The 22,532-nt window shown below is 48.7% G+C and overlaps 1 protein-coding gene across 2 annotated transcripts in view; it reads left to right on the top strand.

The window, feature by feature from the left end:
• Positions 1-22,532, top strand: part of RPTOR (regulatory associated protein of MTOR complex 1) — a 1,825,560-nt gene that overhangs the window by 1,243,092 nt on the left and 559,936 nt on the right. For both annotated transcript variants that reach the window (XM_085617419.1, XM_085617418.1), the window contains exon 13: positions 14,052-14,162. In XM_085617419.1, coding sequence (XP_085473545.1) covers positions 14,052-14,162 — 111 coding nt within the window. The remainder of the gene's footprint in view (positions 1-14,051; positions 14,163-22,532) is intronic.

The following is a 22,532-nucleotide window of genomic DNA, read 5'->3' as shown; positions in this document are numbered from 1 at the left end:
CAACATATTATGGCTCCTAGGGCTTTCAGAGTTTTAATTCCTAACAGATTTTCTGGGCATGATTTAGTAAGCAATAAATCTGTAGTTCGTGTCAAAGGTCCTATCGTAAGTGGAAGAGGCTGCGATACTTCATTAACAATAGGTTTTCCTGAAAAACCAAGGGAAACATTTTGAGAGCCTGAGAGGGGTGCCCCTGGAACTTCACTACGTTTTATAGTTGTTCGACTTGCCCCTGTATCGAGTAAGAATTTTCTATCTTGACCTAATAATTCACTATGTACATAAGGTCCTTCTTGATCTACAGGAATCTCGATAAGCGGTAAGTCAACTTCCCTCTCTAGGCTGGTTCATGCGTAACGCTGATACTCAGGATATTCATACTGTGCAGTCTGATACATTTGTCGTGTTGTGGTTTGTGTGGCAGTAACAGGCAACGGTGGTGCAGTTGGCACAAACTGTATTGGCTGTTGTGCGGCTGGCATGGCCTGGGAATGCGGCATAGCTCCTTGTTCATTCTGATCTTGTCTGTGTGGCCGTGATCTTTCTTGTGTTTTACCTATGGCGATATTATGTTTTAAAACTGGACAATCGTGTACGTAATGACCTGGCTTTTTGCAATAATTGCATGTCCCTTTTACCGGTCCTGCTGAATCGGACTGTGTCATACCCTTTTTATGTCCTTCAGCCGGTACTGTCTGAGACACTAGCATTTTCATTTTTGTATCTTTCATACGTCTTTGTTCGTGTTCTTGTTCATCTCTAATTCTATTGTGATGATACTGTAACATTTGTAGCATTTGTGACGGAGTGTTACTTTGCCAGGTACTCTCGAATTTCAATATTCTATTCTTTACTGGAGGTAAAGCATTTTCTACTAATTTTGTCACAAATAAATGTGGATACGACTCACTACTTGTTTTTATACCACTATTTATTCAAAAACATTTTTCAAATCGGGCATAATAGTCACTTGTGTCTTCATCATGCTTTTGTTTACAGGCCGTGATTGCACCCCAATCTTCCTTTTTCGTAGTTAATAAACGTGGCAGTACTTGTACTAGTAAACCTGGTAATGCTTTGACTTTATCCCCGAGCCCTGAACCTGCAGCTCGGGCCTTTTCTTCCGTTTCTAATGCTGTCCAATCTATCTTTTGGTCTCCCACTTCCCACTCTTTTTCTTTCAGTTTTTCATAAATGCCAGCAGGTAAGAGCACCTTTAATATCGTCATAATATCAGGATAGGTATACTCTCCCATCAGCAACATGTCCTTAATTTCTCGGTGGAAACCCGCTGGGTCTTTGTCATGACTTGGTACTACTTTCTTCATTTCTAACAATTCAATTTTTGATATGGGTGTGTATACAAATACACGGTGAAAACTCATTGTCTTCGCCTTTTATTGGGTGCACTTCTCGTAAGGGATTTTGTCTATCCATATAATACGGCGTTCTTTCTCTGCGGGGCAGCGAGAAAGAATCCGGACTTACAAAAAGGACATACTGTTTACGTGACACTAATATTTCCTTAATTAACTTGTTACTAGAACCTCTCCATCTGTTCGTGAGTAGTTCCGTTAATATATCAGGTAAAGGACCAGGGTCAGCATGTTGGCTCTTATATAGTATAAGGAGTTGCTGAATCATATAGATTCCAGCTAAACGTTGTTCATCTGCACTAAGGTTAAAAAACGTGTGTGCTACGGTCTCATCACCGTATTTTTCAGGACTGTCAATCCAGTGAACGGCTGATCTGGCTAATTCTTGCTCATCCATGGAATCGAGGAGATGGTAACCCCTTCGTTCTCGTAGTATTTTATCTGCGGCTTGGAACAAATGTTCAGGAGACTTTAAATTTATTACAGGCGTCGGATACGTTCTGCTATTATTTGGACATTCTGAGTGTATGGGATCAGAAAAGCATCTAGTATTATCACAGGATCTTCCTCTGCCTACGTATGCTATGGTTTCTGACTGTCTTGCGGAATTCCCTGATTCGGATACTTCATCTTGCTCGAACTCGTCTGTTTCCAATCTTTCTTCGTGAATACGTTCTATTTCTCTACGGATTTTTCGGCACATGGCTATTATACAGTTTTTCTTATCGTGTCTCCCTTCTGATATATTCTGGCTCCATCTTGTAAGAATAAGCATTGTATTCGGGTCTACCCCCGGTCGGTCTTGATTTCTGATCACACAGTTTATGAGGAAACGTAACAGTTCCCCCTGTATCTCTACTTTCTGGAATTCCATAGCTCTGTTAATACATTCTGGGTCTCGCCCTGTTTGGACAAAATGATATATTTTATCTAGATGCGTAATCATTCCTGGTAACCTCGCTAAATACTCTGCAGCTCGTCTGATACGTAAGGATGCCAGGACCATTTCGTCCTCTTTACCGACCACCGGGTCATATCTACAATCTATAAGGAGTTCCTTAAGCGTACGTTCACTTACGAATTTGGGTGTACGTGAATGCGCTGATTCTTGAAAAACAAGTTTATTTATTCTAGGTGGCGTAAAAGTATTGCTTGCACCTCCCGTGGCCCCTTCAGGGGCGTCGGGTGTGAATGGATTCGTCGAACGTGATACAGCAACTATAGGTGTCGATACCACTGTAGAATCGATTGCGGGGACAGACGCGGAAACAGATGTGCTTGCCGGAGCTCGTGTCGGGACTTGCTGTTGCACGGGGACAGATACCTGATCCTGACGTTGAACCCCTCCGCCAGACGGTCTATGTGGTGTGGGGCTAGCATACTCGGGGGCTGCGTCATCTAGATATGAGGAAAGAAAAACATCTTCTGCGGTTCTGGGATGCCCTTTTGGATGTACCTTAATTGGAAATAATGGGGGTGGCAAGTCTTTTGGCATCTCTGGAACAGCCTTAGGTAGTCCTTCGGCTAGGAGGGGATACATACCACTCATAAGAGCGTTTCTTTGTCTATCTACTTGTTCTGATTTCACTCGGATACCTTCCTCAATTAATATATTTTCTTGAACTTCCTTTGAACTCTCTTTACTCCTCTCCTTTTGTCTACGTGCTTTTTCTGTACGTCTATGAGATTCTTTACGCCATAACTCAACAGCGTCTTTCTGTGACTGTCTGACTTTTCTTTTCCATAACTCTTCCTCCACTTTCATGATGCACTCTGCATCCCAGGTTCCCGCTGCGGGCCACCTTTGACTTTCCGGCAATCCCTTGGTATAATCTACCCATAGATCAAGAAACAATATGGCATCTAAGCCATGCTTGTGATACATAAAATGCCCTGGAGTGTCCCTAGGAGGAATAGGAACTGCTTCTTCAAGCACCCCTTTTCTGGTAGTAATCTGTCTTAACTTCGAGAAGAGCGGCATCTTGACAACTGATCTGATACTTACTCTTGAATTCACTTAATACGAAAAACACAATAATGAACGGTGAACAATGAACAATCATTCATACCACAATATGCAAGACATTTGAACACTTTAAACATTAAACATTAAACATTTTAAAAAATGACCGACGATGATGACAGTCTGCATAACTAATCACCAAGCTGAATTCTTGACAATAACTGAATACTTCGGAATACTTGATATACTGCTAAACAGTACATATACACTGCTAAACAGTGCAGACCGGATTTGTGTACCCAAATCCGTCTTGACCGGCACAACCTATGTGCTGTCAACACGCCTCCCCGGCGATGGTACTCACCGAGTAGCTCCTTGAAACGGAAGGCCTCAGAGAATGAACGGGACTCGATGACTGCGGACAGCGGACCCTCTGGACATCGGGATTTCGAAAACCTGGTGGGCCTCTGTATACCTCGGATCTTGCTCTCTCAGCTAGGCTCTGGTCGGGATACTTCGCACTTCTCACCGCCTCGTCTGGGTTGATCGCAGCCTCAGTCGCCCCCGCTTGACCGGAGGGAGCTTACAGGAAATCCTGCTGGTACGCGTTTATGGTCCGTCCAGTTGTGGCAGGAGACCGGGCCTGCAACGCACCGCCGGCGCGTGAGATGAGAAAGTGTCCCTGTTCGGGCGCCATTATGTGGTAAATATTCTTTTTACCTTGACTGAATTTCATACGGAATCTAAAATAAAGTAAAATAGCTCAGAATAACAAGAGGCAGAATCCGTGGTATAAGAGATTTTCTGAATGGGCTTTATTCCAAAATGGCCGACTCGAGTGGCGGCCTTCAGGTTCCGTCACCACGAGGGTTCAGGAAGTGAAGTACAATACTTTATTGACAAGAAGTAACTTTTATAGGTCATACATTACAATGAAACGAATGCAAAAGGCGTAACAATTGATAAGAGAAATGACATAGTGGTACGTAATCGAAACTAGGCGTAATAAGGAGCAGAAAGAAACATGATTGGCTCTGATTATCATGCATAGGTGGATCTATAAGATAATACTTAACATAGATGCGCGCGCAGCAGCATGACGTGTGATTGACGTGCAACTAGGGGGTGAAGGGGACTTGACATTTAGCTCTACATGTGGAGACGAGAAGTCTGGGGGGTCAAGTCAACCTAATCCCAAATCATATCTAACATCCTATGTTTAGAGAACTATGTTATCCACAAGAAAAGACTCTCGGACAGAATCTATTCTATACTGACTGTGTGCGTGTACAAGCGTCTAAGTGTCTATATGAGATGCGAGGGGCAGAAAACTTTCCATGGCAACAGGGCTATGAATTACTTGCAGGAGGACGGAAAGGCCGAGTCCTTTGCTTGTGAGCTAAAGGAAATGTTTACCTAAATCACTAGACAGGAATGCATCGGCTGAAGAGCAAAGTAGATAATTCGAAGGTGAAATACAGCTTCTTGGCAGGCAGGCAAAACTGGCCGAGGCAGGCACCGTTAGCTGCACAGGGAGTAGGACAAAGTTCATGGATACAGATGCGAGCTCAAGCTGAAGCTGTCAGAGACAGAGAGCAGGGAAGGCTTTGAGGACAGAATCGGGCCTACTTGCCTGAACTGTAAAAATGGAGTAACTTAGCCATATAAAGTCGGTGGCCTTTCATACTTAGGAATCGAATATCCAGCCCATTGATGGCGGATCTGACAGAGAACATGTTGACGGTGGACGCACATATGTTTGCGTTTGGAAACTGGAACTGGAGGGAACATACATGTACTTGTGACATGCACATAGAACCGTTGGGGTCCAAGATAGGGGACATAACTGATCAGGAAAATCCACATTTCCACAAGACTCTATCCTTGTCCCAAATCCTGCACTGCACAAGTTTGTGAGTCTTCTTATACTTTCTTCTCAGACCGGGCTCATTGTCCAAGTCTAGGCCCAGTTTACTAGTCTGGGCTCAGTAGCTATCAGGCCCTGCACAACATCTAACCTGCCTACACTTGAGTGTCTGTGTTTCCAAGCCCCTCAAGCAAATAACAGGCAGTAGCAAGTATGTCTGTTTCCAATCCAATGCTTTGATTTAAAACAGCAGGAGGTATAGCATATAGAGATTAGAAGTACACCCTTAGTGTAGTTCTTCATACCCACAATGTACGCCAGTGTCTCTTTTATGGCAAAGGCTGTGCCAAATGAGTGATAGGTCCAAGCTTTTTAAAGGGTTACTCTAGCAACATTGAAAACCTTGGGTGCTCTTGTTTTCCCATTTACTTTCCTTCCCTCCCATTGAATACATAGCCTGGTCTCACCTAAACTAGTTAGATAACAGTCTGATCCTAGGCTTCAGTGGAAGACAGGCAGACTGTATTTAGGTGCATCTACTATTCAGTACTTCTGAAGACCTAGTGAAGGACGTCTTTCCATAAAAGCATGCTTTGGGGAGAGTTTCTCCATCCCAAGAAGGACTAGGAATGTATTCCTGCTACCTTCTGGTGAAAAACAAAGGCCCAAAAAATAGTACAAGCCCATTCTAGATCTCCGACTAGCAAAAGAAATGGATATGGAGAGCGAAGGTCAGAATGTCAGCACTCAAATCTACCCTCAACTTCATCAGGGAGTCTATGCTCCGGAGTGCTTAAGGACGCTGATTTCCACATCCCAGTTGTGAAGAAACATTGGAAGTTTTTTAGATTCATCGTTGAGAGTGAACATTATCAGTACAAGGTATTTTCATTCAGCCTCAAATCTGCACAAAGAACTTTTTCGAAGTGCACGGCTGTGATAGCTGTACTTCTGAGAAACCAGAAGATTTTACTCTGTCTATCTCTCGATGACTCTGCTGATCAAAGCTTCAATGTCACAACCGGCTCTTCAACATTTCCCGCTCACAGGCACTGCCTTGAATCATTTTGACGAAAAGTCAACATCTGCTCCTGTGCAGTCCATACACTATCTGGGAGTGAAATAGGGAACCCAAAGTGAGAGGTACTTTTTTAAAATATATATTTTTACCCTCAGTTCCCACCACCTTCATCCTCCCCCTCCTCCCATCACTACACTTTCATTGTGCAGTAGCCACCACATCATTTGGAGGAGAGACTATTATCTAGATATCTGATTTCATCCGTTCTGGGTCGAGGGCATCCTGCTTTTTCATTGTTTCAAATGCTTGTATTCATATGAGTCCAGTACAGGAATGTCTAGAAGACCATTGGTGCCAATGCATAGAGAGAGATAATAGGACAAACCCACCATGTGTGTCCTCTTGCATCTCAGTCCCTCCTAAGATGTTGCCACTCATAAAATCAACTTTTTGGTTTGTATTTCCATGAAGAAGCTCCCATTCAGACAATTGTAACCGATAACTCTTTTATTGATGGAAGTGCTCATATGGATCATCTGCAAAGTGGAGGAAGATTGTCTTCCAAACAAAGCTCTTAGATCGGTCTTCTGGAGCTAAAGACTCTATACTTAGCTCTGAAGGTATTTCTTCCTCCTTTCAAGACACACTTTTTGCTCAGACGGACAATACAACAATGATTTGTTGTTAGAACAAACATGGGAAACTGCAATCCAGAGTGCTGTCTCGGGAAGCTCAATCGATCTAGGTGTTGTTGCTAGCCAGGAGCAGCCGTTAATCTTCCAGACATACAGAATGCTTATGCTGCTTCTCTAAGCAGGACATTTCAAAATCATGATTGGGTTCTAAAATGATTTTGTTTTACATGACATATGCAACTGTAATTAACCTCAATTGGATCTCTTATAAGCACAGACAACAAAAAATTGCCAGATGTAGCATCCAATTTCTACCATCCAGGGACAAAGGAACATGCTCTACGGATCAACTGGTCCAGAACATTTCTCTAGTCCCTCCCACCAATTCCCGTGATACCAACTGTGCCAGAATGATTCCAATAGTGCGAGAGTGGTGACTGACCAAACTCCTTCACTTATCAGAGTTTCCGCCCAGGAGCTTGTTGTACATGCCAGATCTCCTTCACAAGTTTGGGGGCCAGAGTCTCAATTCCAATTTACAATATTTGAATTCGGCAGACTGGCTCTTCAACTCATTCAATAGGGACACTTGAGCCTCCTGCAGGAGAGTATGTATATTCTAAAAGAAACCATACAAATGGTGTTGTCTGCGCCAGAAGTGACATTCATAGTGCTTATATAGGCACCACCCAGGCGCGCTGATGTTAGTTCTTTTCTGTCAGCGCCAGCCAGCGCAGCTGTGGGAACAGCTTACCCCCTTAATCTTTTTTTTACTAGGTTTTTTTGATGTTTTGTCGAAGTCTTTTAGGAAGTTGACCTCTGTGTTGGCTCCTCCATAATGGCACAGGAGCGTCACCCCATTGGTCAGTCAGTTACAGAAAAATTAAATTATATTAAAACAGTATCTTTTTATTTTTCTGTGACTGGCTCTGGCTCACGGTGGGTGCGTGCGGGGCTGGGACGGGCTTTGACAGGCAGGAGTGGTGGGCACTTAGAAGTGCGCATGTAAGCTTCGCCAGTGGTCTTAGGCCGGCCAAACAGACATGCACATTTCTAATTCTTCAACCCGGCAGTGTTCACAGCCAGGCTGGAGAAAAACCGTAGGCTCCCTGGCAGGGTCTGAGCTGCAGACCATGCTACTCAGACCAATCCTGGCGCTGCTCTCATAGCATGAGAGCAGCATCTGGATTGGGTGGGGAACCTGTGCCTTCCCAGACACTGCTGAGAGTGAAGCACCGAGGCAGCCATCGGCGTCGGGGCAGTGAGAAGTACTTTATTTTAATATATATTTTTACACTCAATTCCCACCACCTTCATCCTCCCCCTCATCCCCCACCCATCCCTACACTTTCATTGTGCAGTAGCCACCACATGCTTACCTCCTAGTGTGGCAGGGATTTCATCGGAGAAGTCTGGATTCAAGCTCTGCTGCGCCTGTCACTGACAGATTTTGGTGATGGACCCACGCCTTGTATGCCTCTGGTGCCTCGAGCGGGACCATCACTTGAAGGCCTGCCCTGACTCCTGCAGCATGCACCCCAAAGCCTTGAAGGGGTGATCTCTCAAGCTTATGGTGGCTCGATGTGCGATGCCACAACGTTCACGGACCGAATCGAAAGGAAGGTCCCGGGAGCGGTCGTGGAGCCTGAGACCGTCATTTCATTCGAAGTCGTTGAGCCATCCGGTTAAGTCTAAGTCCCACAAGAAGAAGTCATCGTTGAAGCGTGCTTCAACTTCACCTCAACCGTCGGCCGACGAGACGAAGTAGCATCGCCACTCTAGGCCTGGCTCTGTGGCTGAGCCAGCACCTGGATCAGCTTAGCACCTCCCTGAGTTTCCAGGACCTGGAGCGACCCCCTTCGAATTGAGAAACTTTTATGAGGCCATGCACCTCATCTTTGGGCGGCCTGTTCCCTCTGGTGTGCCTTTGGGCCCCACAGGTTCAAGAGCGGCCCCTACTGGATCCATGCCGGTGGGCCCCAAGGATCCACAGATGGATCCGAAACGACGCCGGTCGTGCCACCTCGAACTTCCCCGGTAGCAATCCTGAGGCCAATACTCCTGGTGGCACCAGTGCCCACCGGCGGCACCATTCCTATTCTCATCCCTGACCCGACACTGAGCTGGAGGAGCGTCATCTGACACTGGCACTTGTGCCGACTGCAGCTATGCCTCTGGGCTGGAGCCTAAGCCCTATTCTAACTGGGTAGGTCTCAGGGAGGATTGGGAGGGGTCACGGGACACTGAAGAATACCCGCCTTATGAAGAACAACGGGACTGGGCTGATACTTCTGATACTGGCCTGCTTTCTCCAGCTACGGTGGCTATGGAGGAGGGAACTTCCTTCGCAATGGTGGTGCTGAAGGCAGCTGAGGTATCAGACCTTAGCTTGCCCTCGGTGGCAGTCAAGTCTAATGTCTTGACAGAAGTGCTACACACGGGAGTGTCTCCTTCAGAACCGCTTCTCCCTTTCAATGAGGCACTTACTGACGTTCTGCTTGGGACTTGGTCCAAAATCAACAGTGTAGCTCCTGTAAACAGGATACCGCCACCGCCTGCTCCAGGGGATGCAAATTTCCTCACCCAAAACCCCACTGTGGGAAGCTTGGTGGTCCAAGCCGATACATCCCACTTAAATCCTAGCTTATTCCCTACCGTACCCCTGGACAGGGAATCCAAGTGGCTGGACAATCTCGGAAAGAAGAGGTTTTCTTCCGCCTGCCTGGCACTGCGATTTGTGAACACTGCGTGGCTTTTGAACTGTTATTCCCACACGCTGTTAGATATGGTTGTGCCAGCGAGCCTGGAGGAGGCTCAGACTGAGTTCTCCCAGGCTATTGCTGATGGGAGGGATGCATCAAAATTAACCATTCGTTATGGACTAAAAACATTAGTTCACTTGGCATAGATGTTTAGTCACTAATAGCCCTGCAACACCACGCCTGGTTGAGGGTGACTGGTTTTTCAGAGGATGTCGGTCCTCACTCATGGGCATGCCCTTCGATGGCTCCCATCTCTTCGGAGACAGGGCGGATTAGATGCTGGACCACATTAAAGACAGCAGAAAGGCACTGGTCAGGTCCTTGGGACTTTCTATGGTCCCTTGTCACCCTCAATCCTCCTTTCACTTCTTTTGTGGCCCCCGAAGGGTTGTGCAACCGTGTCTTCACACATCCAGTCACAGCAGCACGCAAGCTCTCCAGCCTCTATGTAGACTCTCTGCAGCCTCATTCTTCAACCCCTCCTAGTTTGCCCACTCATCATCATGGGCACCCAGTCGGTGGCAAAATTCACCGTCACCTGCTCTGCTGGCAGTCCATAACAACGACAGCTGGATTTTGCAGATTATCCGAAGGGGCAACTTCCTCCCTTTTGAGACTGCCCCTCCCTCCATTCCACCCACTTAGGACAGGCTGACAGAGGACCACCTATCTCTTCACCTCATGAAAGTGATGGCTCTTTTGGCCAAAGTAGCCATAGAGAGAGATTGCTGGTGCCAGAAGTAGGCTTGGTTGCTATTCCTTTCACTTTGTTGTACCTAAGGAGTATGGAGGCCTTCGTCCTATTCTCGATCTACACTATCTTAATTTCTTCCTCAAGAAGGAGAAATTCAAGATGCTCACTGGCTCAGATTCTCTCTGCCCTGGATTATGGAGAATGGATGGTACCGTTGGCTTTGCAGGACAGCTACTTTCACATTCCCTTTCTGCCTGCCCACAGGTGTAACCTGCGGTTCACGGTAGGCCACGAGCATTTTCAGTTTTGAAGTGCTTCCTTTTGATCTCACCAGCGTCCCTTGGATGATCACCAAGGTGATGGCAGTAGTTGCAGCTCATCTGCAGAGATCAGGGGTGCCGGTCTTCCCCTATCTTGATGCCTGGCTATTGAACGCAAGCTCGTCCCAGGCTGTTGTCTCTCACCTCCAGACTGCAGCAGACTTCCTGCATTCGCTAGTGTTTACTATCAACGTGCCAAAGTCACACCTAACTTCCTTTCAGACGCTCCCTTTCAACTGAGCTGTTCTGGACACAGTGTAGTTTTGGGCTTATCCTGCTGAATGGTGAGTCCAGGATATTCGGGCTACGATACCGGTGTTTCAGCCTCTATCCTGGTTTTCAGTCAGACTGACTCTGAGGCTGCTGGATCTCCTACATCCTGCTTGTAGCACATGCCCGTTGGCGTATACAGTCTTTGTAGTGGGACCTGTAGTTTCAGTGGGCGCAACATTAGGGGAATCTCTCCGACATGGTCCAGATCCTGGAGGTAAGCAGTGGTGGCTTACAAACCTCAGTTAGATCAATGGCAGAGTCCTCTTCCTTCCCCAACCAGATCTGACAGTAGTGAGAGATGCGTCACTCCTGGGATGGGGTGGGCATCTGGAAGAGCATCACATGTTACTGCAAGAAGAAGGGTGGGGTGGAGTTGTGGCCCATTTGTCAAGAGGCCCTGCGTCCATGGGCATGGCTGGGACAGCAGGGCATATGCCTGGTGGTTCAACATCTGGCAGATTCTCTGAACACCAGAACGGACAAACTCAGCTGAAGGTGCATAGTGGATCACAAATGGTGTCTCCATCCCAAGGTAGTGCAGGGTCTCTTCAGCAGTGGGGAGAGCCTTGTATAGATCTGTTCTTCACCAACAACGATGCACAATATCAGCAGTTCTGCGTGCTGGAGTTTCCAAGGGGTCTCTCACTCAGAGACTCTTTTCATCTCGAGTGGAGCTCAGACCTAGTTTGCGCCTTTCTGCCCATTGTACTTCTGACCAGAGTTCTCAAGAAGATCAGGAACGACCGGGCCCAAGTCATCCTTGTGGCTCCGGACTGGGCACGGAGTCTCTTTTATCCCGAGCTGTTGAACATGGCTATTGGTCCTCCAATCAGGCTGCACCTTCAGGAGGATCTTCTGTTGCAGAAGCAGGGGTGGGTTCTCCACCCTGTCAGCGATCCGCCTTCTTTGCTTGGAGATTGAGTGGCAAAAGTTGATAATCTTTGCCCTTCTGCCCAAAGTCGGTAATGTTACCTTGGCAGCCAGGCGTCCCTCTACCAAGACGGTTTATGCCTGCTGTTGGGCTAAATTTGTGGCATGGTGTTCAGAAAGAAACATTGATCCCCTTTCTGCCCCCCTTTTTCAGGTGGTCTTGTTTGGATTTTCCCTTGCTTAGCAAAGCTTTGGTCTGGGCATTGTGAAGGGATATCTGTCTGCAATTTCTGCTTTTCTTCGGTTGCTTGACCAACCGTCCCTTTTCCAGTCCTCTATTGTACATAGGTTTTTGAAAGGTTAGCAACATATGTTCCCTCCCACTCCCTTTGTTATGCTTCAGTGGGATCTCAAGCTCATCCTCACCTTCCTTATGTGCGCTCCCTTTGAACCTCTGCACAATTGTCCTCTTGTGGTGATAACATCTTCCCAGAGGGTCCGTGAGCTTCAGGCCTTGTTATCCAAGCCTCCCTATCTTAATGTCTACCCACACAAACTGGGTACGAGACCTTCTGAAATGGGTTACTCCATTTCACTTTGGCCAAGCCATCACTTTGTGTACTTTTTACGCTTTTCCTCACCTCTCTAAGGAAGAGCTGTGACCATACTGTCTGAACCCGAAAAGAGCATTGCTGTTCTGTCTTGACCAAACAAAAGAGTTCCAGGTGGACAATATACTCTTCATAGGGTATGTCCGAGCAATGCAGGACGGGCTGTGCAGAAGCGGACCATCTCCAGATGGATCATGCTCTGGATCACACACATTGTGATGCTACACATTGGCCGAAAAGTAACCCCTGAGGCTATGTGTGTTTGTTCCACCAGAGCTAAAGCTGCAACAACTGCGTTAGTTTGCATAGGTCCAGTCCTTGCTATCTTCAAAGCAGCAATGTGGGCCTCACTGCACATGTTCACCAAACATACTGTCTGGACAGTCATGTTCGTAGAGATGGGCATTTTGCCCTTTCGTTCCTGCAGGACTTCCTTGTGTGAAATTGTTCCACAGACGGGGAGGTATTGCTTGGGTATCTATTCTAAGGTAAAGAATCTGGGGCTAAAAGTCTCTATCAGATGAACAAGTTACTTACCTTCAGCAATGCCTTATCTGGTAGAGATTCTATCTAGCTACAGATTCCTTAGTGACTCACCCATCTTCCCTGCTCTGTGAACAGATTTCTAGGGACAGGGTAATTCTCTTTCAGGGCCCTAGTTTTTCACACATGTGGTCAGTACTTTGTGGTTCCGTGCTTCTTGCATGGAAAGTCATGAAAAGTAACTGACTTCAGCGTGCCTTCATGGCGTCTTTATAGGCACCCCAAACATCACTCTGGCACAGACGACACAAACAAGGGCACACGGAGCCAAGCAACACCACCTACCAGTGAGCGGGCTTACTGCTTAAGACAAATTTACAAATCCTGTCTGACGCTTGGGGATAAATCTAAGGTAACTAAACTGCGGCTACATGGTCTCTGCCAGATAAGGTGTTAGCAAGGGTAAGTCACTTTTTCTTTTCAGCCTGACATGGCTACAGTTGATATGGTGGCATGCCCCTATTTCTGCATTCATTTCCTTTAAATAAGGTTTGTGGAGTTTTCTTTTTTCCTTGTCACTTAGTTCCCCTGCGGGTTAGGGGATATATAATATTATTTGTTTTAAAGTAAATTGAATTGGCCAATTTATCCTTTTCCAATTGGTTGCTAAAACATTTTACATTAAATATGAAAATCTGTCTGTTCTAACAAAAAGCGAATACAAAATATATATTTTTGGGAAAAGTGCTCCGGAATCCTGCTTGTGAACAGGATTATTCAGTGCTGAGGATTTCTCCCTGAAGGAGAACTAGGATTATAGGTAAGTAACCATTCCTTCCCATGACTCCTGCAACTAGTTTCCTTGGTGTACACTAGTTGCCTGTGCTTGTTTTACAGCCCCGTACCCCCAAACCATGTCTTGCTTACCTCCGTGTACCCTTAACTCACCTTACCCCAACCAAAACAATGATTGCAAATACCTCTCACCCCTTGCTTTCTCATAGACCACTGTAATTACTCTTGAGACACACTGAAGTGATATTTTGCCTCCCCTGCCCCTAATGTCCATGGTGCATGCTGATATTCTGGCCCTGCTCCTCAGATCTGAGGGGGCAAATTGATGGTGTACACCAAATTCCTAGTTTCTCATTGTATGCTCTTTCTCACCCCCTGTAGGCACTCTCGGTTGGGATTTTCCCCTATGTGCTGAAACTGCTGCAGAGCTCTGCGCGTGAGCTGAGGCCACTTTTAGTCTTCATCTGGGCCAAGATCCTGGCAGTGGATAGTGTAAGTGCTAGGGTATCTAACTTGAAGCCATGGTTGGGTGTAAGGCTTTGTCTAGGGCATGGGTACTCACAAACTTTCTGTCGGGCCAACATTACAGTGTGGTTTGTGGCCAGGGCCGCACCAGTAGGGGCGGGGTTAGTGGGGGGGTGGGGCTAACGTAAAAAGCCGTTTCAAAACATTAGACAATGCGACAATGCTGTATTTCAAAATCAGATGCAACTACAACGAGCACATTTTGATAACAAATTTTTATTAGCAGACAATAGCAATCTTAAGACGTATTGCATAGCTTCATACATACTTTGACCCCAATTCCATCAGTGTCTCTCTCTCTCTCTCTCTCTCTCTCTCTCTCTCTCTCTTTCTCTCTCTCTCTCTCTCTCTCTCTCTCTCTGTCAGTCTCTCTCCCTCAGTCTCTCTCTCTCTCTCTCTGTCAGTCAGTCTCTCTGCCAGTCAACCTCTTTGTCAGTCTCTCTGTGTCAGTCTCTCTCCCACTCAGTCAGTCTCTGTCAGTCAGTCTCTGTCAGTCAGTATCTCTCTGTCAGTCTCTCGCAGTCAGTCTTAGTCAGTCTCTCTCTTAGTCAGTCTCTCTCTTAGTCACTCTCTCTGTCAGTCTGTCTCTGTCACTCTTTCTGTCAGTCAGTGTCTCTCTCTGTCAGTCTCTCCGTCAGTCAGTCTCTCTCTGTCACAGTCTCTCTCCCAGTCAGTCTCTCTCTCCCCCTGTCAGTCTCTCTCTCTTAGTCAGTCTCTCTCTCTTAGTCAGTCTCTCTCTCTTAGTCAGTCTCTCTCTCTTAGTCAGTCTCTCTCTCTTAGTCAGTCTCTCTTTCTTAGTCAGTCTCTCTCTCTCTCTGTCTCTCTCTGCCTGTCTCTCTCTGTCTGTCTCTCTCTCTCTGTCCGTCTCTCTCCCTCAGTCAGTCCCTCTGTCTGTCATTCAGTCCCTCTGTCTGTCATTCAGTCCCTCTGTCTGTCATTCAGTCCCTCTGTCTGCCAGTCAGCCCCTCTGTCTGCCAGTCAGCCCCTCTGTCTGCCAGTCAGCCCCTCTGTCTGCCAGTCAGCCCCTCTGTCTGCCAGTCAGCCCCTCTGTCTGCCAGTCAGCCCCTCTGTCTGCCAGTCAGCCCCTCTGTCTGCCAGTCAGTCCCTCTGTCTGCCAGTCAGTCCCTCTGTCTGCCAGTCAGTCCCTCTGTCTGCCAGTCAGTCCCTCTGTCTGCCAGTCAGTCTCTCTGTCTGTCAGTCCCTCTGTCTCTCTCCCAGTCAGTCTCTCTCCCAGTCAGTCTCTCTCCCAGTCAGTCTCTCTCCCAGTCAGTCTCTCTGTCAGTCAGTCTCTCTGTCAGTCAGTCTCTCTCTGTCAGTGTCTCCCTCTGTCAGTGTCTCCCTCTGTCTGTCAGTCAGTCTCCCTCTGTCTGTCAGTCAGTCTCCCTCTGTCTGTCAGTCAGTCTCCCTCTGTCTGTCAGTCAGTCTCCCTCTGTCTGTCAGTCAGTCTTCCTCTGTCTGTCAGTCAGTCTTCCTCTGTCTGTCAGTCAGTCTTCCTCTGTCTGTCAGTCAGTCTCCCTCTGGCTGCCAGTCAGTCCCTCTGTCTGCCAGTCAGTCCCTCTGTCTGCCAGTCAGTCCCTCTGTCTGCCAGTCAGTCCCTCTGTCTGCCAGTCAGTCCCTCTGTCTGCCAGTCAGTCCCTCTGTCTGCCAGTCAGTCCCTCTGTCTGCCAGTCAGTCCCTCTGTCTGCCAGTCAGTCCCTCTGTCTGTCAGTCCCTCTGTCTGTCAGTCCCTCTGTCTGTCAGTCCCTCTGTCTGTCAGTCCCTCTGTCTGTCAGTCCCTCTGTCTGTCAGTCCCTCTGTCTGTCAGTCCCTCTGTCTGTCAGTCCCTCTGTCTGTCAGTCCCTCTGTCTGTCAGTCCCTCTGTCTGTCAGTCCCTCTGTCTGTCAGTCCCTCTGTCTGTCAGTCCCTCTGTCTGTCAGTCCCTCTGTCTGTCAGTCCCTCTGGCTGCCAGTCAGTCCCTCTGGCTGCCAGTCAGTCCCTCTGGCTGCCAGTCAGTCCCTCTGGCTGCCAGTCAGTCCCTCTGGCTGCCAGTCAGTCCCTCTGGCTGCCAGTCAGTCCCTCTGGCTGCCAGTCAGTCCCTCTGGCTGCCAGTCAGTCCCTCTGGCTGCCAGTCAGTCCCTCTGTCTGTCTGTCTGTCAGTCCCACTGTCTGTCTGTCAGTCCCTCTGTCTGTCAGTCCCTCTGTCTGTCAGTCCCTCTGTCTGTCAGTCCCTCTGTCTGTCTGTCCCTCTGTCTGTCTGTCCCTCTCCCAGTCAGTCTCTCTCTGTCTGTCAGTCAGTCTCTCTCTGTCTGTCAGTCAGTCTCCCTCTGTCTGTCAGTCAGTCTCCCTCTGTCTGTCAGTCAGTCTCCCTCTGTCTGTCAGTCAGTCTCCCTCTGTCTGTCAGTCAGTCTCCCTCTGTCTGTCAGTCAGTCTCCCTCTGTCTGTCAGTCAGTCTCCCTCTGTCAGTCAGTCAGTCAGTCCCTCTGTCTGCCAGTCAGTCAGTCCCTCTGTCTGCCAGTCAGTCAGTCCCTCTGTCTGCCAGTCAGTCAGTCCCTCTGTCTGCCAGTCAGTCAGTCCCTCTGTCTGCCAGTCAGTCAGTCCCTCTGTCTGCCAGTCAGTCAGTCCCTCTGGCTGCCAGTCAGTCCCTCTGGCTGCCAGTCAGTCCCTCTGGCTGCCAGTCAGTCCCTCTGGCTGCCAGTCAGTCAGTCCCTCTGGCTGCCAGTCAGTCAGTCCCTCTGGCTGCCAGTCAGTCAGTCCCTCTGGCTGCCAGTCAGTCAGTCCCTCTGGCTGCCAGTCAGCCAGTCCCTCTGGCTGCCAGTCAGTCAGTCCCTCTGGCTGCCAGTCAGTCAGTCCCTCTGGCTGCCAGTCAGTCCCTCTGGCTGCCAGTCAGTCCCTCTGGCTGCCAGTCAGTCCCTCTGGCTGCCAGTCAGTCCCTCTGGCTGCCAGTCAGTCCCTCTGTCAGTCAGTCCCTCTGTCAGTACCTCTGTCAGCCAGTCAGTCCCTCTGTCAGTCCCTCTGGCTGCCAGTCAGTCAGTCCCTCTGGCTGCCAGTCAGTCAGTCCCTCTGGCTGCCAGTCAGTCAGTCCCTCTGGCTGCCAGTCAGTCCCTCTGGCTGCCAGTCAGTCCCTCTGGCTGCCAGTCAGTCCCTCTGGCTGCCAGTCAGTCCCTCTGTCTGCCAGTCAGTCCCTCTGTCTGCCAGCCCCTCTGTCTGTCAATCTGTCAGTCCATCTCAGTCAGTCAGTCCATCTCAGTCAGTCAGTCCCTCTCAGTCAGTCAGTCCCTCTCAGTCAGTCAGTCCCTCTCAGTCAGTCAGTCCCTCTGCCAGTCAGTCAGTCCCTCTGTCTGCCAGTCAGTCCCTCTGTCAGTCAGTCAGTCCCTCTGTCTGCCAGTCAGTCAGTCCCTCTGTCTGCCAGTCAGTCAGTCCCTCTGGCTGCCAGTCAGTCAGTCCCTCTGGCTGCCAGTCAGTCAGTCCCTCTGGCTGCCAGTCAGTCAGTCCCTCTGGCTGCCAGTCAGTCAGTCCCTCTGGCTGCCAGTCAGTCAGTCCCTCTGGCTGCCAGTCAGTCAGTCCCTCTGGCTGCCAGTCAGTCCCTCTGGCTGCCAGTCAGTCCCTCTGGCTGCCAGTCAGTCCCTCTGGCTGCCAGTCAGTCCCTCTGGCTGCCAGTCAGTCCCTCTGGCTGCCAGTCAGTCCCTCTGGCTGCCAGTCAGTCCCTCTGGCAGCCAGTCAGTCCCTCTGTCAGTCAGTCCCTCTGTCAGTACCTCTGTCAGCCAGTCAGTCCCTCTGGCTGCCAGTCAGTCCCTCTGGCTGCCAGTCAGTCCCTCTGGCTGCCAGTCAGTCCCTCTGGCTGCCAGTCAGTCCCTCTGGCAGCCAGTCAGTCCCTCTGTCAGTCAGTCCCTCTGTCAGTACCTCTGTCAGCCAGTCAGTCCCTCTGTCAGCCAGTCAGTCCCTCTGGCTGCCAGTCAGTCCCTCTGGCTGCCAGTCAGTCCCTCTGGCTGCCAGTCAGTCCCTCTGGCTGCCAGTCAGTCCCTCTGGCTGCCAGTCAGTCCCTCTGGCTGCCAGTCAGTCCCTCTGGCTGCTAGTCAGTCCCTCTGGCTGCCAGTCAGTCCCTCTGGCTGCCAGTCAGTCCCTCTGGCTGCCAGTCAGTCCCTCTGGCTGCCAGTCAGTCCCTCTGTCTGCCAGTCAGTCCCTCTGTCTGCCAGTCAGTCCCTCTGTCTGCCAGTCAGTCCCTCTGTCTGCCAGTCAGTCCCTCTGTCTGCCAGTCAGTCCCTCTGTCTGCCAGCCCCTCTGTCTGTCAGCCCCTCTGTCTGTCAATCTGTCAGTCCCTCTCAGTCACAGTCCCTCTCAGTCAGTCAGTCCCTCTCAGTCAGTCCCTCTGCCAGTCAGTCAGTCCCTCTGCCAGTCAATCAGTCCCTCTGCCAGTCAGTCAGTCCCTCTGCCAGTCAGTCAGTCCCTCTGCCAGTCAGTCAGTCCCTCTGCCAGTCAGTCAGTCCCTCTGCCAGTCAGTCAGTCCCTCTGCCAGTCAGTCAGTCCCTCTGCCAGTCAGTCAGTCCCTCTGCCAGTCAGTCCCTCTGCCAGTCAGTCCCTCTGCCAGTCAGTCCCTCTGCCAGTCAGTCCCTCTGCCAGTCAGTCCCTCTGCCAGTCAGTCCCTCTGCCAGTCAGTCCCTCTGCCAGTCAGTCCCTCTGCCAGTCAGTCCCTCTGCCAGTCAGTCCCTCTGCCAGTCAGTCTCTCTGCCAGTCAGTCTCTCTGCCAGTCAGTCTCCCTCTGTCTGTCAGTCTCCCTCTGTCTGTCAGTCTCCCTCTGTCTGTCAGTCTCCCTCTGTCTGTCAGTCTCCCTCTGTCTGCCAGTCAGTCCCCCTGTCTGCCAGTCAGTCCCCCTGTCTGCCAGTCAGTCCCCCTGTCTGCCAGTCAGTCCCCCTGTCTGCCAGTCAGTCCCCCTGTCTGCCAGTCAGTCCCCCTGTCTGCCAGTCAGTCCCCCTGTCTGCCAGTCAGTCCCCCTGTCTGCCAGTCAGTCCCCCTGTCTGCCAGTCAGTCCCCCTGTCTGCCAGTCAGTCCCCCTGTCTGCCAGTCAGTCCCCCTGTCTGCCAGTCAGTCCCCCTGTCTGCCAGTCAGTCCCCCTGTCTGCCAGTCAGTCCCCCTGTCTGCCAGTCAGTCCCCCTGTCTGCCAGTCAGTCCCTCTGTCTGCCAGTCAGTCCCTCTGTCTGCCAGTCAGTCCCTCTGTCTGCCAGTCAGTCCCTCTGTCTGCCAGTCAGTCCCTCTGTCTGCCAGTCAGTCCCTCTGTCTGCCAGTCAGTCCCTCTGTCTGCCAGTCAGTCCCTCTGTCTGCCAGTCAGTCCCTCTGTCTGCCAGTCAGTCCCTCTGTCTGCCAGTCAGTCCCTCTGTCTGCCAGTCTCTCTGTCTCTCTGTCAGTCAGTCTCTCTGTCAGTCAGTCTCTCTGTCAGTCAGTCTCTCTGTCAGTCAGTCTCTCTGTCAGTCAGTCTCTCTGTCAGTCAGTCTCTCTGTCAGTCAGTCTCTCTGTCCATCCCTCTCTCTTTCTCAGTCAGTCTATCTCTCTCCCTTAGTCAGTCAGTCTATCTCTCTCCCTTAGTCAGTCAGTCTATCTCTCTCCCTTAGTCTGTTAGTCTATCTCTCTCCCTTAGTCAGTTAGTCTATCTCTCTCCCTTAGTCAGTTAGTCTATCTCTCTCCCTTAGTCAGTTAGTCACTCTCTCTCTCTCTTAGTCAGTCTCTGTCAGTCAGTCTCTCTGTCTCTCTGTCAGTCAGTCAGTCTCTCTCTCTCTACTCTCTCTCTCCACTGTCTTTCTCTCTCCCTTCCTCCCCCTCCACTCTCCACTCTCTCCTCACTGTCTTTCTCTCTGCACTCTCTCTCTCTCTCCACTCTCTCTCGCTCCCTCTCTCTTGCTCCACTTTCTCTCTTTTCTGGGGGGCCATGGGTACATTACCTGCAAGGTGCGCGGACCGCCAAGGAAGGCCTGCCGGGCCGCTGGTGGCCCGCGGGCCGTACTATGAGTACCACGGGTCTAGGGTGACTAGCAGTGCTTAATTTGAGCCGGTAGTTTCCGGTGCTCGGCACCGGCACTTAATTGTCAACACTGGCACTTGTAAAAGTTTGCCACAAGGTGGTGCTGTCTGGCTAATTTAGAGATGACCACAACAACAGTTAATTATTTTTTTTTTATGTTTGAAAAGCTTTATTCAAGAAGAAATAAATACATAGACATCAGCTGTAATATAAGAGACAAGTAAATGGAATGAAATGGCATTGAACAAGCTAATATCATTAAAAAACAGACAAAAGCATTTTATACAGTTTTAAGGAAAAATGGGAAGGGAGGAAAGGGAAAGGGGAACAAGAAAAATAAAAAAGGGAGAAAGGGAAACGGCAAAAACATATTATATAATAAAAGACCCTAAATCCTTGCTGTAAGGAAGGAATGAAAGCTGTAGGCAAAACAACAATCAAAATGTTACATAGCAAATCCAATAGAATCATAAACAAATCTGAAAATATTAAAGTAGGAGAAGAAGGAGTAATTCCCTCAAGGTGGTTTGAAGTTTTCCGAAGTGATGGCGGAAACATTCCTCGGGACCATCCGATCTAAGTATGTAGTAAGAGGTAGCCAAAAAAGATCCCTATTATGTGTAGGATTATAGGAGGAAGCAAAAGCAGTATCTAGTCTGTGAAAATGACACAAGGAATTCCACCAGTGACGGATGGAAAGGTTTGCCAGGGTTTTCCAGTTAGAGGAAATGTGCTGAAAGGCGAGAGCAAGCATGAGGTCAAAAAGACCTCGAGAACATAGAGGGAGACTTAAAGACTCAGATAAGCTGCCTAAAAAAAGGGTAGAAATTGAGTATGGAGAAGGGAGAGTGAAAATACGAGAGATATAGAGCCAAACAGAGTTCCAGAATTGAGAGACAGAGGGACATAAGAATAAGAGGTGAAAGAGATTAGCCTTAGGGGCAGAACAAGTCCAACAATTAGAATCAGAAGAGGAGGGAAAACGGGCTAGAGAGAGTGGAGAGAGATATAGTCTATGGTATAAGGAGAATAAAGATTGAGTAAAGGAGGCCGAACGAGAAATTTTCAAAGATCTAGACCAAAGCTTATCCCACAAGGCGACGGACCAAGCACAACCCAAGTCCTCCTCCCAAGCAAGTTCTAGTTTAGATTTAAGGCGCTCTGGATTAGGGGATGAAAAGAATTTATAAATGAGAGATGCCTTGGGTAGGGTTAAAAGAATTTTAAGAAGAGGTGCTTGGGAGAGCGAAGAAGGGGAGGGGGGAAGAGAGTAAAAAATATCAAGGATAAGCGTCATCAAGATAACAAACTTCTGCAGAAAGGAACGAGGACAGTGAAAGGACATCTGAAACTGGGGAAAAGAACATGGGGATGTTCCATCAAAGAACTGGTTCACCCAGATGATGCCCAGTGATCTCCAAGATTTCCAGAAGATGGGTCTATTCCTTATAAGAATAAGGGAATTATGCCAAACAGTGGAATTCAAGAAAGACTCCCGAGTAAAAGGCGTAGGATTGAAAAGTGGTTTTAGAAGAGAAGAAGTATGCTTAAATAAGGGAAGTGCCAAGTGCGGGACCTTGGCAGAGAAGCGTATAACCTCCCCAAAAGAAAAGGGTAACAATAATATATGTTCGATGCGAAGCCAAAGAGGAGCAAAAGCAGAAGGGACAGAAGCAAGCCATCTAGATGCCTGGCGAAGGGAAAAAGATTTATGATAAAGACTAAAGTCTGGGAAGTTGACCCCACCATTGGCCTTCGATTTACGGAGCGATGCCAAAGAGATTCTAGATCTTTTCTTGTTCCAAAGGAAACTAGACAAACAAGAATCGATACGTTTAAAATAAGTTGCGGGGATATGAACAGGTAGCATAGAAAGAACGTAGATTAAAATGGGGGCTATCATCATTTTGATGGAGTCTAATCTCCCCCACCAAGAAAGGAAAAGGGGATTCCAAGAAGAGAATAATCGTTCAATGCGGGACAAAACCGCTGACATATTAAGAGCAATTGAAGAAGAAATAGAGTTAGAAAACCATACTCCTAAATATTTAATTTTAGAGCCATTCCAAGCAAAGCCCTTAGGGGAAAAGGCATGAGGAGTGCAAAATTTCGTAAGGGGAAGAATTTCAGTTTTATCCGAATTGATTTTATAACCAGAAACCTGTGAGCAAGACTCGAATTCGGACAGTAGTGACGGAATGGATGTTTCTGGAGTGGAAATGAAAAGAAGAATATCATCTGCGTATGCAGAGAGTTTCAGTTGATTGTCGCCATAAGGAAAACCAGTGATGGCATTATTGTTACGGATAGAAGACAGAAAGGGCTCAAGGGCAAGAACAAAAAGCAAG

Source organism: Triturus cristatus, chromosome 7 (assembly GCF_964204655.1).
Source record: "Triturus cristatus chromosome 7, aTriCri1.1, whole genome shotgun sequence".
Lineage (NCBI taxonomy): Eukaryota > Metazoa > Chordata > Amphibia > Caudata > Salamandridae > Triturus > Triturus cristatus.
This window is presented reverse-complemented; position numbering and strand designations above follow the sequence as displayed.